The sequence below is a fragment of the Aspergillus mulundensis genome (genome assembly GCF_003369625.1).
Source record: "Aspergillus mulundensis strain DSM 5745 chromosome Unknown scaffold_4, whole genome shotgun sequence".
In the NCBI taxonomy this organism is placed as follows: domain Eukaryota; kingdom Fungi; phylum Ascomycota; class Eurotiomycetes; order Eurotiales; family Aspergillaceae; genus Aspergillus; species Aspergillus mulundensis.
The window spans coordinates 2,888,635-2,900,562 of record NW_020797892.1 but is presented as its reverse complement, the minus strand read 5'-3'; the positions used below and the strand labels follow the sequence as shown (position 1 = coordinate 2,900,562).

The window sequence follows — 11,928 nt, the reverse complement described above, 5'->3', positions numbered from 1 at the left end:
AAAACCTCTTTGACCTGCTCATGGGAAGATTTATTGAATTCGTAATTGGGCTTCTTTCTGCTCTGTATTCGAATTCCGGCACATTAACCGAAAATGGTCCAGGCGTTAGAGGCCAACACCCTCCTAACGGCCGTCCATTGTCCAGAGGAGCGGCTACGGAGGACGTACATGATTCTAAGCATGAGCTACAGTATCCAGCGATGGATTTGAGAAATCATTTTTATACATGGAGCGCGACGGTTGTCCCTACCTGAAGACATTCAAGCTAAAACCATGGCATTGCAGGGTTCTGTCTGCAACTCTATGAATATGTACACATTAGCCACAGCTGCCGAGTATAGTGAACGCTCATTTACCCCCAAGAGGCTGTTGTTGGAAGAAAAACACGTCTTTGAGGTGCATAGTGACAGATACCCACTCCGAGGCCACTGGGTCGTACTCGGCATCCACCTCGACCCTGCAGAAACCGAGTGAGCCCCTTAGGCCCACAGGCCCACGAATGGAGAACGTTCCCTGGCGATGAGCACGCGAGTTCATTTCTAGGCATTGGTTTATTTTAGCCTTGAACGCCAGCGAAGCTGCGTGAAAATCCGAACCAGGGCTGAACTTTGGCAGAGGTAGCCACCGTAGCGTAGATAAAAGGAATGAAGATTGTAGCTGCGTGCCATCATCTCGGTTTGGCCTGTTCGGTGGTTCTGGTCGCGATGCATCACCCAGCTTATCCAGTGTTTTGAAGTCCGAAGGTAATATTGTCCTGGGATAGTCTGACAATCCCAACGCTCGATCAGCAACCGAGCTCTTAGCGCTAAATTGGCCATGAAATCTCCCCCAGAGGACTGAATACGCATCAAGGGCGGCCAGGGCCACGTAAGACGCCCGTACTGTTGAGACGGGCTTCGAAACCCAGGCGACCGCGGTGTCGGTAAATAATAATCTATGCACTGATGAGAGTCCGAAAATCTGAGATCGGTAAGTTGGAACTATGCTCACCCTGACTGAAAGTAAGCGGCTTTGGCTCGAGAAGGGAACTGCGGTTGTAGCCATTGCCCTTCTATCGTAAAAGGCGCTCCGAGCATGCGCGAGAGTGAAATTGATCGCGATGCCTCATTCAGGGCAACAGATATCAACTCATCTACTAGCGTCAGAGCCGGAGCCACGTAGGGGTTGGAGATAACATATCACCTTTGAGCGCTCGGAGCTTTCCATCATCTTTGGAGATCTTGGCAAATTCCTTCCACTCGGGATCCGAGGCTGCGTATAACTTGCCTTCCTGTAACCGTGCCCAGCCAGTCGGTATGAAAACAGGTCTTGAAGGGCCCCGGACTGTTTTCTCCTGCGTAGGACGTTTCTCAGAAGATTTCCGCGACTTTACATTGCTGTTATCATTGTGCGCCAGAAAAATCGACTGCCAGATATAGAGGGCGGTGCCAGCGAACAATATATGCGGAATCAACGCTCTTTTATCATTAGCACGCTTGCAAGATTAGTGTTGCTATAAAGTGCATACCTGGACCACGGCCGTTTGATCAATCTCACATAGCCTATGTTGGTTGGACCTGAAACGAAGCCGCGAGACTTCGACTTATTCTGTGGCAGTAATCGACGGCTATGAAGTAGCGGCCTTGATGGCGGCATTGGAATGGCACATCGGTGGGATTTGAATGATTGATCTCGCCAATTTTGCTAAAGTGACAGGGGTAAGGTTGTTTAAAGAGTAGAAAGAGAACTTCGAAGAGAAGGTGAGCCGTTTTACCACGATATTATAAAGATAATCATATAATGGAGACTATTGTTGGGCTGACTCGAGATACTACTAAGATGTTCCCCGGATCCCATCGAGCCAGTCTTCCGCACGTGATCAAATCCAAGCACATGCTCCAGCCTCCGCCAGGTAGCTGTGCGCTGGATTAAATGCTGGCAACGAAGTTCATAAAGGTACCTCGAGTAGTACAAGTACCAAGTAAATGCTTGATAAAGCAAAGTCCATTGGGTAGCCTGTCTGACAATATAAAGCAAGCCGCGACGCCCTTCAGCAAAGTTTCTGCCTTAAAGTTGGCTCCCGAACTCTAAGGTATATATTTTGCCTGGGGGTTCAGGCAGTTTTTCAGTGGGACCGTTGCTACATTAACCATCCGGCAGCAGCGGACACTCAAATTCAATATTGTGATACAGAGTATGTTATTATGGTTCTTTAGACGTATCATCACCTGTCAGCAATCAGCTTGGATGAACGTTTGTTGCTAGTTTTCTTGGACACATAACACCAAATCCAACATGCGGTCGTTCTTCAGTTTCTTGACCACATTAGCCGCATTCGCCGTCGGAACTACTGCGTTGGAAGCTTCCGTTATCAACTTTGGACCCGAAACGCGCACAGTGCAGGATCTGGAGTCTCGGGTCATCTCAAGCGCCACTCTTCAACGGCTATTGGAGCTTTGGTCCAAGTCACCCACCACATCGTCTCTATACGGCTCAGATGATGATGACATTGAGATCCTGAGCAAATTGGCAGGATCTCCGACACGCTTGTTCGGCGCGCTGGCTGCAGGTGGAGGACCGGATATACTGGTCGTATTAGAAGGGCTGACTGGCGATACCGGTATGATGAACTTGCCATTCCAGCAATGCTCAATGCACCTGACCGTACAACGCTCAGGAATTTCAATTCACGATGAGTACCGAAGTGAACTACTGACTTCCACTGTCGGGACGGACTTTCTGGACGTGGTCGAAGGAGTAGTCAGCCCAGAAAGCAAGCACTGCTCATTCTCCCACCCTGGAAGCTCAAGGGTAAAAGCCAAATCAGATGCATCAAGTCAGGCCAGCCGCTGATACCATTTCCTCCGCACTTTTAGGATTCTGTCAAGTCATGCCTTCCTGAGAACCTCGATCTTGCCCTCGGTACTGAGCTCCTCAACCAGGTTATCGTTGGTGAATCCTGGGTCAATGACCGAAAAGGGCTCGTGGCTGCACACATTGCATTCAAGGTATTTTACAACTTTATTCATACTATACTACGCCGTGCTAAATACACTTCTAAAGTCCGAGGGTCTCTCTGGTCATTCAAAAGACCTCAAGTCTTTCTTGGCCGATTTGCATTCGCTGTCACTGAACGGCAGGAGGGTGGCGGCAATAGTACTGTCGGGTTCAAACGCGGCATCGAAGCCGTCTCACGCGCAGTCAGCGCCGAAACATGCAAAGCTTAACACCAGGGACACCCAGTCTATGACCACTCTGCGACAAACACAGATGTCGCTTTCCCTCGCACCCATGTGCTACGCGTCGAACTCTTCTTGCAACGATGCAACAAACGCTTGCTCGGGACATGGTGCGTGTTACGAGAAAACGGGCGACTGCTATGCCTGCTACTGCTCGGAAGGATGGGGGGGATCCGCTTGCCAGAAAGGGGACATCAGCTCCCCATTCTTTTTGATTGCGGGCGTGACTATAGCTGTTATCGTGGCGGTGGGCGCTGCTATCGGAATGATATTCCAAGTTGGAAATCGCGAGCTACCAGGCGTGATTAGTGCTGGCGTCGGGCCCGCCAGGGCACAGAAGTAATCATCTCGTTGGCAGTGATGCTGGCAATCATGGTTGATGACTGATGGGAATAAAAAGTGTCAATACCAGTAACTCAGCCAAGGCTATATTACGATGACCATATTAGAGGCAGTCTGTCAGACGAAGTGGACATGCTTTGCTGGGGACTTGGGTTCGGTATACAATGTGCTGTCAGACGATCGGGACTGCAAGGCACCGAAATTTCGCCTATCTGCTCCACAGACTTATAGGCCATAGCTTGTTTATTATATTATTGTCACTCCATTGGTATAAACCATACTACGGAGTATCTAATTTACATAGTACAAGAACGGAGCCGAGGCACCTGCACTATTCCGGAGTACTGGCGGCAAGCCAAATTCCCTCCCCGCACTGGCGGGGTAAGATCGACAATGATTACTGATAGATATGACGGAAATGATTGTTGAACACATGAACTCTGTAATCTGGTGTTCTAGGCAGACTCCTTCTGAACCGTGTAACTGTTACTTGGTCTGCACATTTCTTTCCTTTCTTTACAACCTCTTTACTCTTCTCTGATTACCCACGTTCTAGCGGACGTCTTGCCCTTGGCAGCCTGTGTATTCCTCAAGTGTAGCAATGGCTCTTGCCCCCAAATTTGCGGGACAGAGGTTGATGCCTACCGCTGCTCACCAGCAACATACGCTTGAAATATGTTTGTTACCTTACTTATCTTTTCAGTGTATGAGAGATGCTGACCCTGTTCAAGACCTTGACTATGTCTGCCCTGTGAGTGTGTCATCGGCGGCTCGGAAAGGGTGTCCTGAATTAACTATGATTACAGTTCTCTGCCAAGTTATTCAAGACTTTCTATGCTGCAGCCCGACCGATTATTACTGAGAGGTATAAAACACGTCTTCAAGTGATCTTTCGCCAGCATATCCAACCTTGGCACCCATCATCTACACTCACGCATGAAAGCGCCGCTGCAATCCTCAAGATAGCACCGGATAAATTCTGGGAGTTCAGTGCAGCCTTATTCGAGCAGCAACAAGAGTTCTTCGACGTCAACGTTGTGAATGAAACTCGCAATCAGACGTATGACAGGCTTGCAAATATTGGTCAAAGGGTTGGCGTGGACAAGAATGAAATTCTGAAACTGCTGACAATAGCCTCGGAAATCGACGAAAATGGACAGTTGAACACCGGGAATAAGGTCACCAATGATATCAAGGCCATGGTCAAAGTATGTACTTGAGCGTCTGTCTTTGGGAGCGGCAACTAAAATCAATCACAGGCAAGCCGAGTGGTTGGGGTTCATGTTTCTCCAACAGTGTATTTTAATGTGCGTTACCTAAGCCTAAAAGTCCCGAGCCTAAGAAGCACTGACTTTGAGGATATAGGGCGTTGAAGAACCAGGAATCAGCAGTAGTTTCACCGCTACTCAATGGGAGCAATGGCTGGCCGAAAACGCAGTCTGATGTCCTCCTCAAGAGCGTGCACACATATAAGGGGCCCGGACAAAAGGCAAAGAAGGACAATGTGATTTTCGGCGACCCTCGCTTTAGCGAACATACGAGAGATCTTGCTTATATGAATCATACCATGTTTCATTTCACTTCTTGCATGGAGTTGCGATTGCCTCGATCATCTCTATTTTGCAATATCTTTGCGCGTAACGGCGCGTAGAGATGGCTTTCCTGAATCCTCAGTTATCACGACGTTCGCGCCTGAGTGGGCCCAGGATCGCAATATCAGTAGCTTGGAATATATTGCTCATTGGGAGATTGGCGGCTGGTAATTCAGGGGCCGTCTGTGTAGACCGTGAGCATAGAGACTACTTCAGCATCACCGTAGAAACATACTTGAATAAGAGAATGTGCGGCTCAGGTTCGTGAACCTCATAATGTTCCCAGCCCAGGCTCTATGAATGCGGTTAGACGTGGATTCGCCAGAGGCGCAACATCGCGTACCTGTGTGATACCAAGAGCCCGCCATTCCTCTTCCCATAATAATTTCAGTGTGCCTTTTGAACTGTCAAAGTAGTCGGCGGGGATCTTTTTCAGCATATTTTTGGGCAGCTGGACATGGCGGTATTCGAATTGGTCATCGGAATATCTGGGCATATTAGAGGGTTGAAGTGATGTGACTAGATATACATACCTCGCTGAGTAGTGGATAGAGTCAATGAACTCATCCAACCTCTCGCGCTCGGATTCTAGGAGAGGGCGGGGCTTTTTGTTCCTCCGGCTGGGGTCGATCTCCATCTCGCCAATTGGTAGTTTGATAACGAATGAAGGCAATATCAGTGTCGCCGTGTATGAGCTCGCGGATAGGACCAGGATTCTTGATGTGTAGGTAAAACCCGGCCAAACAGTTGTCGGATTAGGTGTGATGCTGAACACAGATTAGGAAATCTCTAGGCTCGCGCGCGCGGAACTCATTTCTTGAAGCTGTAATACCTACTAGGAGTTTTTCGAGTATTTGGTATGATTGCAATTCGTTTCAATGGGTTCAACAGACCGCTGATTCAACAGCTGGTGGTGTGTTGATTCAGAGCTCCGAATGGAAATTGCGGCGTTGTTTTGACAGAGTACTTATCGGCCACGGCCAGTTTGATGCCTTAAGCACAAGGCGTGAAAGACCTCCGCCTATGCAACAATCATACCCTGTATCCTACCAACTAGATGCACGAACATAGGCCTTAACAGCCAAGTGACATTTACATGACTGTATACCAGAAAATCAATCTGAATGTTCATGGAGTTATCCCTAGTGGAAATGCAGCTGCGTTTGACTGGCACGACAAACCTTTCTCCTGCTTTGGACAAACCTTTCTCCTGCTTTGGACATTACGCGGTTGCATATAGTCATGATTACCAGTAAGAGTGTCAAGAAGCTCAAACTCCCCTGATTCCTATTTGGATCTCAGCGCCTTGGAAATACTCAGATTTGGCTTTTTTTTTATTTGCAGGTGTGATTCCAATCACTTTTGGAGCTAAGTGATAAGCTAATCGTGGTCAAGAATAGCTTATCTAATCCTCCGATGGCCAACCACGAGTCTGGGTCTCCCCCTCAACCGAGGGCGCAAGGCAAAAAAAGTTCTGAAGTGGGTTTTTTTTGCCCTCCAAATTTTTCTACCGCTCCCACTTCAAAGCTGGAAGCGGATATATAACATCCTCCAGTCTACCCTTTCCCCCTTCTATTATCCATCTGCTTTTTGAAATCCACTTTTTTTTTTTGTCTTCCTTTCTTTTTGCCAAAATGTCTGACGAGGTTTACGAGGGCGCCATTGGCATTGACCTTGGTGAGTGCTGGTACTCTTATCATAAACTCGTATCCTACTAACAATGACCCAGGCACAACCTACTCGTGTGTTGCCAACTATGAGGGCACAAATGTCGAAATCAGTATGTATCCAGGAATCTCATTCTCCGATTTGAAAATGCCAACCTTGCCATAGTTGCCAACGAGCAGGGTAGCTACACGACCCCCTCTTTCGTTTCTTTCACCGACAAGGAGCGCTTGATTGGTGAGGCGGCCAAGAATCAGGCTGCCATGAACCCCCAGAACACCATCTTCGACATCAAGTAAGTTTGCCTTCAATCAGTGCGAGCTTTGTCTAATCGTTTAGGCGTCTCATCGGTCGTCGCTATGAGGACCCCATTGTCAAGAAGGACGTTGAGTCCTGGCCCTTCAAGGTCGTCGACCAGGGCGGAAACCCTGCTGTCGAGGTCGATTACCTCGGAGAGACCAAGACTTTCACTCCCCAAGAGATCTCGTCCATGGTTCTGATGAAGGTAGGACGGCTGCGTCGATTGGTGCTTACAACGCGCTAAACCCGTTACAGATGAAAGAAGTTGCCGAGACCAAGCTTGGCAAGAAGGTCGAGAAGGCCGTCATCACCGTCCCTGCCTACTTCAACGACAACCAGCGTCAGGCCACCAAGGATGCCGGTGCCATTTCTGGCCTCAACGTCCTCCGTATCATCAACGAGCCCACTGCCGCCGCTATCGCCTACGGTCTCGGCTCCGGAAAGTCCGAGAAGGAGCGCAACGTCCTCATTTACGATCTCGGTGGTGGTGTAAGTTGAGCCGCTTAAAAATGGGCTGTGGTCGAACACGTTGCTAACCATGATATCCCTTAAGACCTTTGATGTGTCCTTGCTCAATATCCAAGGAGGCGTCTTCACTGTCAAGGCCACGGTACGTTTTATCTCAAGAAGAGTTTCTCCATGGCTAATGGGTTGTTAGGCCGGTGACACCCACCTTGGTGGTCAGGACTTTGACACCAACCTGCTTGAGCACTTCAAGAAGGAGTTCCAGAAGAAGACCGGCAAGGACCTTTCTGGCGACGCCCGCGCTCTTCGCCGTCTCCGTACCGCCTGTGAGCGTGCTAAGCGCACCCTCTCCAACGCCACTCAGACCAGTGTCGAAATCGACTCCTTGTTCGATGGCGAGGACTTCAACACCTCTATCACCCGTGCTCGGTTTGAGGACCTGAACGCCAAGTCCTTCTCCGGCACTCTCGAGCCTGTTCAGCAGGTTCTCAAGGACTCCGGCCTTGCCAAGAACCAGGTCGACGAGATCGTGCTCGTCGGTGGTTCCACCCGTATTCCCCGTATCCAGAAGCTCCTCAGCGACTTCTTCGACGGCAAGAAGCTCGAGAAGGTTAGCTTCCCTTGTAATCTTCCCATGAACCAAGACTTACACACATGCAGAGCATCAACCCCGATGAGGCCGTTGCGTACGGTGCCGCGGTCCAGGCTGGTATCCTCTCCGGAAAGGCCACCTCTGCCGAAACCCAGGACCTCCTCCTCCTGGATGTTGTTCCTCTCTCTCTCGGTGTTGCCATGGAGGGTAACATCTTCGCACCCGTCGTTTCCCGCGGTCAGACCGTCCCCACTATCAAGAAGCGCACCTTCACCACTGTGGTCGACAACCAGACCACTGTGCAGTTCCCTGTCTACCAGGGTGAGCGCACCAACTGCGCTGACAACACCTCTCTTGGAGAGTTCACTCTTGCTCCTATCCCCCCTATGAGGGCCGGCGAGGCTGCCCTCGAGTGTGTGTTCGAAGTCGATGTGAACGGTATCCTCAAGGTCACTGCCACTGAGAAGTCTTCCGGCCGCAGTGCCAACATCACCATCTCCAACGCCGTCGGCAAGCTTTCTACCACTGAGATTGAGCAGATGGTTGAGGGTAAGTTTACCCATCGGATATTTATGGGCAGATGCTAATTATCAACAGATGCTGCCAAATTCAAGTCCAGCGATGAGGCTTTCACCAAGCGATTCGAGTCCCGTCAGCAGCTCGAGTCTTACATTTCTCGCGTTGAGGAGATCGTCTCCGACCCCACGATGTCCATGAAGCTTAAGCGCGGCAACCGGGAGAAGATCGAGTCCGCTCTTAGCGACGCCATGGCACAGCTCGAGATCGAGGACTCCACTCCTGAGGATCTCAAAAAGAAGGAGCTGGCTCTCAAGAGACTCATCACCAAGGCCATGGCTACGCGGTAAGTGTTACATTACGAGATGCATGACTTGATTGTTCAAAGTTGGACATAGTAAGGACCCCTGGCCGGGAGTGCTTGGCACGGCTTGGGCATGATTGTTATCAAAAGTATCTTCTAGATTTTATACAGGACGGTAGCTGCGGCTTTTAATGATTTCGACGAGTTTGTCTATATTATGATCCTTGGTAATCTTTTGTTCATGTTCTGTATTATGCTGGGGCGCATAACATTCATAGCTCAGTGCGCGCTCTTCTTGGCATTGGCACACTCGGGGAGAATTTTTCTCGTACAACCACCTGCCTTTCCCCCTACTTGCTTTTGCAATAATGCAGCGTACCTCTGCCTCAATTCCAAGCCTTTCAACGTTATCCAGAACATCCAAACTGCAAGCTGTATACCGTATAGAGCTCTCACGTCATGCCCTCCGCCGAAGCTTCTCCATCTCTCCATCCCTGAACAAAAGCAAGAAACGGGACAATGGGAGGACAGCAGACTCTGGACTAAAGTCTAATGCAAACGCCGGCCCTGAAGACCCCCTAGATCTTACACAGCTTGAACTTGGAATTGCAAACGCGGTCTCTCGGCTGAAGGATGAGCTCTCCAAACTCCGTATGGGCGGAAGGCTAAGCCCTGAGACCATAGAGGCCCTTCGCGTGCAGCTGGGCAAGGGGTCCAAGGAAACGGCGAAGCTCGGGGAATTGGCCCAGGTTGTCCCCAAGGGCGGACGCCTGGTGGCCGTCCTTGTCTCGGAAGAAAGTGTATGTTTTTAGACAAACCCACGGGATTGATTACATGCCCCTAACTATCCTTCCAGTACATCAAGCCCATATCCTCAGCAATCCTCGGCTCCAACCTATCTCTTACTCCGCAACAAGATCCCCACAATGTCCTGCAGCTCAACATTCCAATACCACCTCCGACCAAAGAATCTAGAGATCAGACTGTCCTTGCTGCAAAGGCAACCATGGAGAAAGCAGCAAGTAATGTTCGTGATTCACGGGGTGCCGTCCATAAACGCCTCCAGGAGAGTATCAAGAAGAGGCTTGCTCGACCAGATGATGCCCGAAAGTCCCAAGACAAGATGGAGAAGATAGCGGAAAAGGGACAGAAAGAAGTGAAGGAGCTTTTTGAGGCTGCCAAGAAAGCGATGGAGCGAGCCTGAGTCTAGAAGGATTATTACATATACAAAGCACGGTTAATGTGTAAGCATCTATTGCTACATGCAGATACGACGGAAATGGTAAAAAAAATAATGTACAACGAACCTAGGACCCCATTCTTAAGCACGTTTGACAGGACGGCTCGAGACCAAAAGCGAATCCAGCTTAGCCATAAACTGCGTCCTTTTCCCAGAAGTCTGATAACTTTCGTTATTCCTTAGATTCCTGAGAATCTCACCGACAACAGGAGGCTTATTCGCCGGCGTTTTCTCCACCATGGGATACTTGCCCTGGACGAGAGACTCAATCAAAGTCTTGTGCGCTTCACCCTTTACCCGTTGGAATATGACTGCCTGGGGGTCTACCAGCTCACCCTTCTTCTGTGACAGCTTGTCTGCAGCCTCCTGGGCAAACTTTTTGGCTGCCTCTAGAGCCTCGGCCCTTTCCGCTTCACTCGTGAAGCGGACGAACTTTCCTTCCATGAGTCGTTTGCCGAGCACGTAGGGCGGGATATAACCGTTAGGATAGCGCTCACTAAGCAAGGAAAGCTTCTCCGCAACTCCGGCAGTTGTTGCGGTGATGTCCGTGGGCAGCGATGGCCACGTCTCGCTCAGATTCTGAAAATCGGGGGCGTTGGGTTGATAATGAGTAGGGATTGGCTTTGTCTTCTCCGCGATTTCTCTGTAGACATCTTCAAGTTCAGATCGAAGCAACTTATTCTCGTCCTCCCCAGCCAAGTTCCTTAGACGGGGACGGCGTGGTGCTCTCGGTGCCGCCTTCGCGTTTACTGGTTTGCGCGCACGTAATGGCGTTCCACCTCGGGCTTCTAGGCGGCGGGGACCTCTGAGAATGTTTGCTGGCTGGCCTCCCGGTTTTGATGCCGCGAGAGATCTGGCATCGATAATCCGGCGAGGGCGGAGCTTGTCTACATTCGAGTTTTTGAGTTTCAAGAGTACCGGCGGAAGCTTCAGCTTCTTCGGCTGATCATTTGGTTGAGTGGCGGAAGGAGTTCGGGCAGCTGTTCACAGTTAGTTTGTTGATGTAGGATTAGCTGGTCATGTTGAGCATGACTTACCGGGTGGCGGTGAATCTGCCTTCAATGTCGTGGATATGGAAAATTGACGGAGTGAGAGAGATAATGGCTCTAGCCGCCCGATACGCCGAGGACGCAATATCATAGCTCGGGGTTGAAGCATTTTGAGCAGCAGTGCCTAGTGACGGAGTCGTATCGAGCACACCGAAAAGATTACTGTCTGATTTCCGGACACGGTCACGTGAGACAATACTAAAGCCGTTGGGATGGGAGACGTACCTGGACAAACCCCATCGTCGCGAAAGATCCCGCCATGATTCGCCGGAAACCTACTGCCATTGCGATCACGTCTGATGACCTCGTCGCGTTCGAGGAAGAGCGATCGCGCAAGCTCGAGCGAGAAATCAGCGGTCGCGAATCCGTCCAGAATGGCACGCGCGTAAACTTTGACCCTAGCGACGAACTGAAGCCTCTACCTGGTGACAAGGCGAGGATAGTTAGGTCTCGCGAGGAGCGCATAGGCATTGGCCAGCGCACCTGAGTCAACATCTGCTAGACAGAGACTATTAGGTGGGACTGACACGGCGCAACACTTTCCACGGTCTTGGAGCTAATCAAGATATTACAGATGTCCAACTCAGACTTGTTGAGGCGTGGTGCACTTTGGCCGACTTCCATGCAAACTCTTTCCATATATGT

At 50.1% G+C, this 11,928-nt stretch overlaps 7 protein-coding genes across 7 annotated transcripts; 4 read left to right on the top strand and 3 right to left on the bottom strand.

Annotated features, from left to right (window-relative positions):
- Nucleotides 1-348: 348 nt before the first annotated feature.
- DSM5745_05368 (uncharacterized protein) lies at nucleotides 349-1,635 on the bottom strand (the record flags this gene model as incomplete). Its single annotated transcript, XM_026747384.1, has 4 exons — nucleotides 349-934; nucleotides 991-1,132; nucleotides 1,183-1,457; nucleotides 1,508-1,635. 4 exons carry the CDS (start codon nucleotides 1,633-1,635, stop codon nucleotides 349-351), a joined length of 1,131 nt encoding a protein of 376 aa, XP_026604864.1.
- Nucleotides 1,636-2,274: 639 nt separating this feature from the next.
- DSM5745_05367 (DUF3844 domain-containing protein) lies at nucleotides 2,275-3,561 on the top strand (the record flags this gene model as incomplete). The annotated part of the gene is made up of 3 exons (XM_026747383.1): nucleotides 2,275-2,790; nucleotides 2,856-2,987; nucleotides 3,043-3,561. The coding sequence occupies 3 exons, from the start codon at nucleotides 2,275-2,277 to the stop codon at nucleotides 3,559-3,561; spliced, it is 1,167 nt and encodes a 388-aa protein (XP_026604863.1).
- Nucleotides 3,562-4,161: 600 nt separating this feature from the next.
- DSM5745_05366 (DsbA family protein) lies at nucleotides 4,162-5,003 on the top strand (the record flags this gene model as incomplete). Its single annotated transcript, XM_026747382.1, has 5 exons — nucleotides 4,162-4,237; nucleotides 4,292-4,311; nucleotides 4,367-4,768; nucleotides 4,820-4,867; nucleotides 4,926-5,003. The coding sequence occupies 5 exons, from the start codon at nucleotides 4,162-4,164 to the stop codon at nucleotides 5,001-5,003; spliced, it is 624 nt and encodes a 207-aa protein (XP_026604862.1).
- Nucleotides 5,004-5,423: 420 nt separating this feature from the next.
- DSM5745_05365 (cyclin-dependent protein kinase regulatory subunit CKS1) lies at nucleotides 5,424-5,789 on the bottom strand (the record flags this gene model as incomplete). The annotated part of the gene is made up of 2 exons (XM_026747381.1): nucleotides 5,424-5,640; nucleotides 5,686-5,789. 2 exons carry the CDS (start codon nucleotides 5,787-5,789, stop codon nucleotides 5,424-5,426), a joined length of 321 nt encoding a protein of 106 aa, XP_026604861.1.
- Nucleotides 5,790-6,786: 997 nt separating this feature from the next.
- hscA (putative Hsp70 chaperone (HscA)) lies at nucleotides 6,787-9,040 on the top strand (the record flags this gene model as incomplete). Its single annotated transcript, XM_026747380.1, has 9 exons — nucleotides 6,787-6,829; nucleotides 6,882-6,932; nucleotides 6,986-7,112; nucleotides 7,157-7,322; nucleotides 7,373-7,606; nucleotides 7,671-7,727; nucleotides 7,776-8,192; nucleotides 8,243-8,723; nucleotides 8,772-9,040. 9 exons carry the CDS (start codon nucleotides 6,787-6,789, stop codon nucleotides 9,038-9,040), a joined length of 1,845 nt encoding a protein of 614 aa, XP_026604860.1.
- Nucleotides 9,041-9,362: 322 nt separating this feature from the next.
- DSM5745_05363 (ribosome-recycling factor) lies at nucleotides 9,363-10,198 on the top strand (the record flags this gene model as incomplete). Its single annotated transcript, XM_026747379.1, has 2 exons — nucleotides 9,363-9,794; nucleotides 9,851-10,198. 2 exons carry the CDS (start codon nucleotides 9,363-9,365, stop codon nucleotides 10,196-10,198), a joined length of 780 nt encoding a protein of 259 aa, XP_026604859.1.
- Nucleotides 10,199-10,315: 117 nt separating this feature from the next.
- DSM5745_05362 (uncharacterized protein) lies at nucleotides 10,316-11,392 on the bottom strand (the record flags this gene model as incomplete). The annotated part of the gene is made up of 2 exons (XM_026747378.1): nucleotides 10,316-11,214; nucleotides 11,272-11,392. 2 exons carry the CDS (start codon nucleotides 11,390-11,392, stop codon nucleotides 10,316-10,318), a joined length of 1,020 nt encoding a protein of 339 aa, XP_026604858.1.
- Nucleotides 11,393-11,928: the final 536 nt, after the last annotated feature.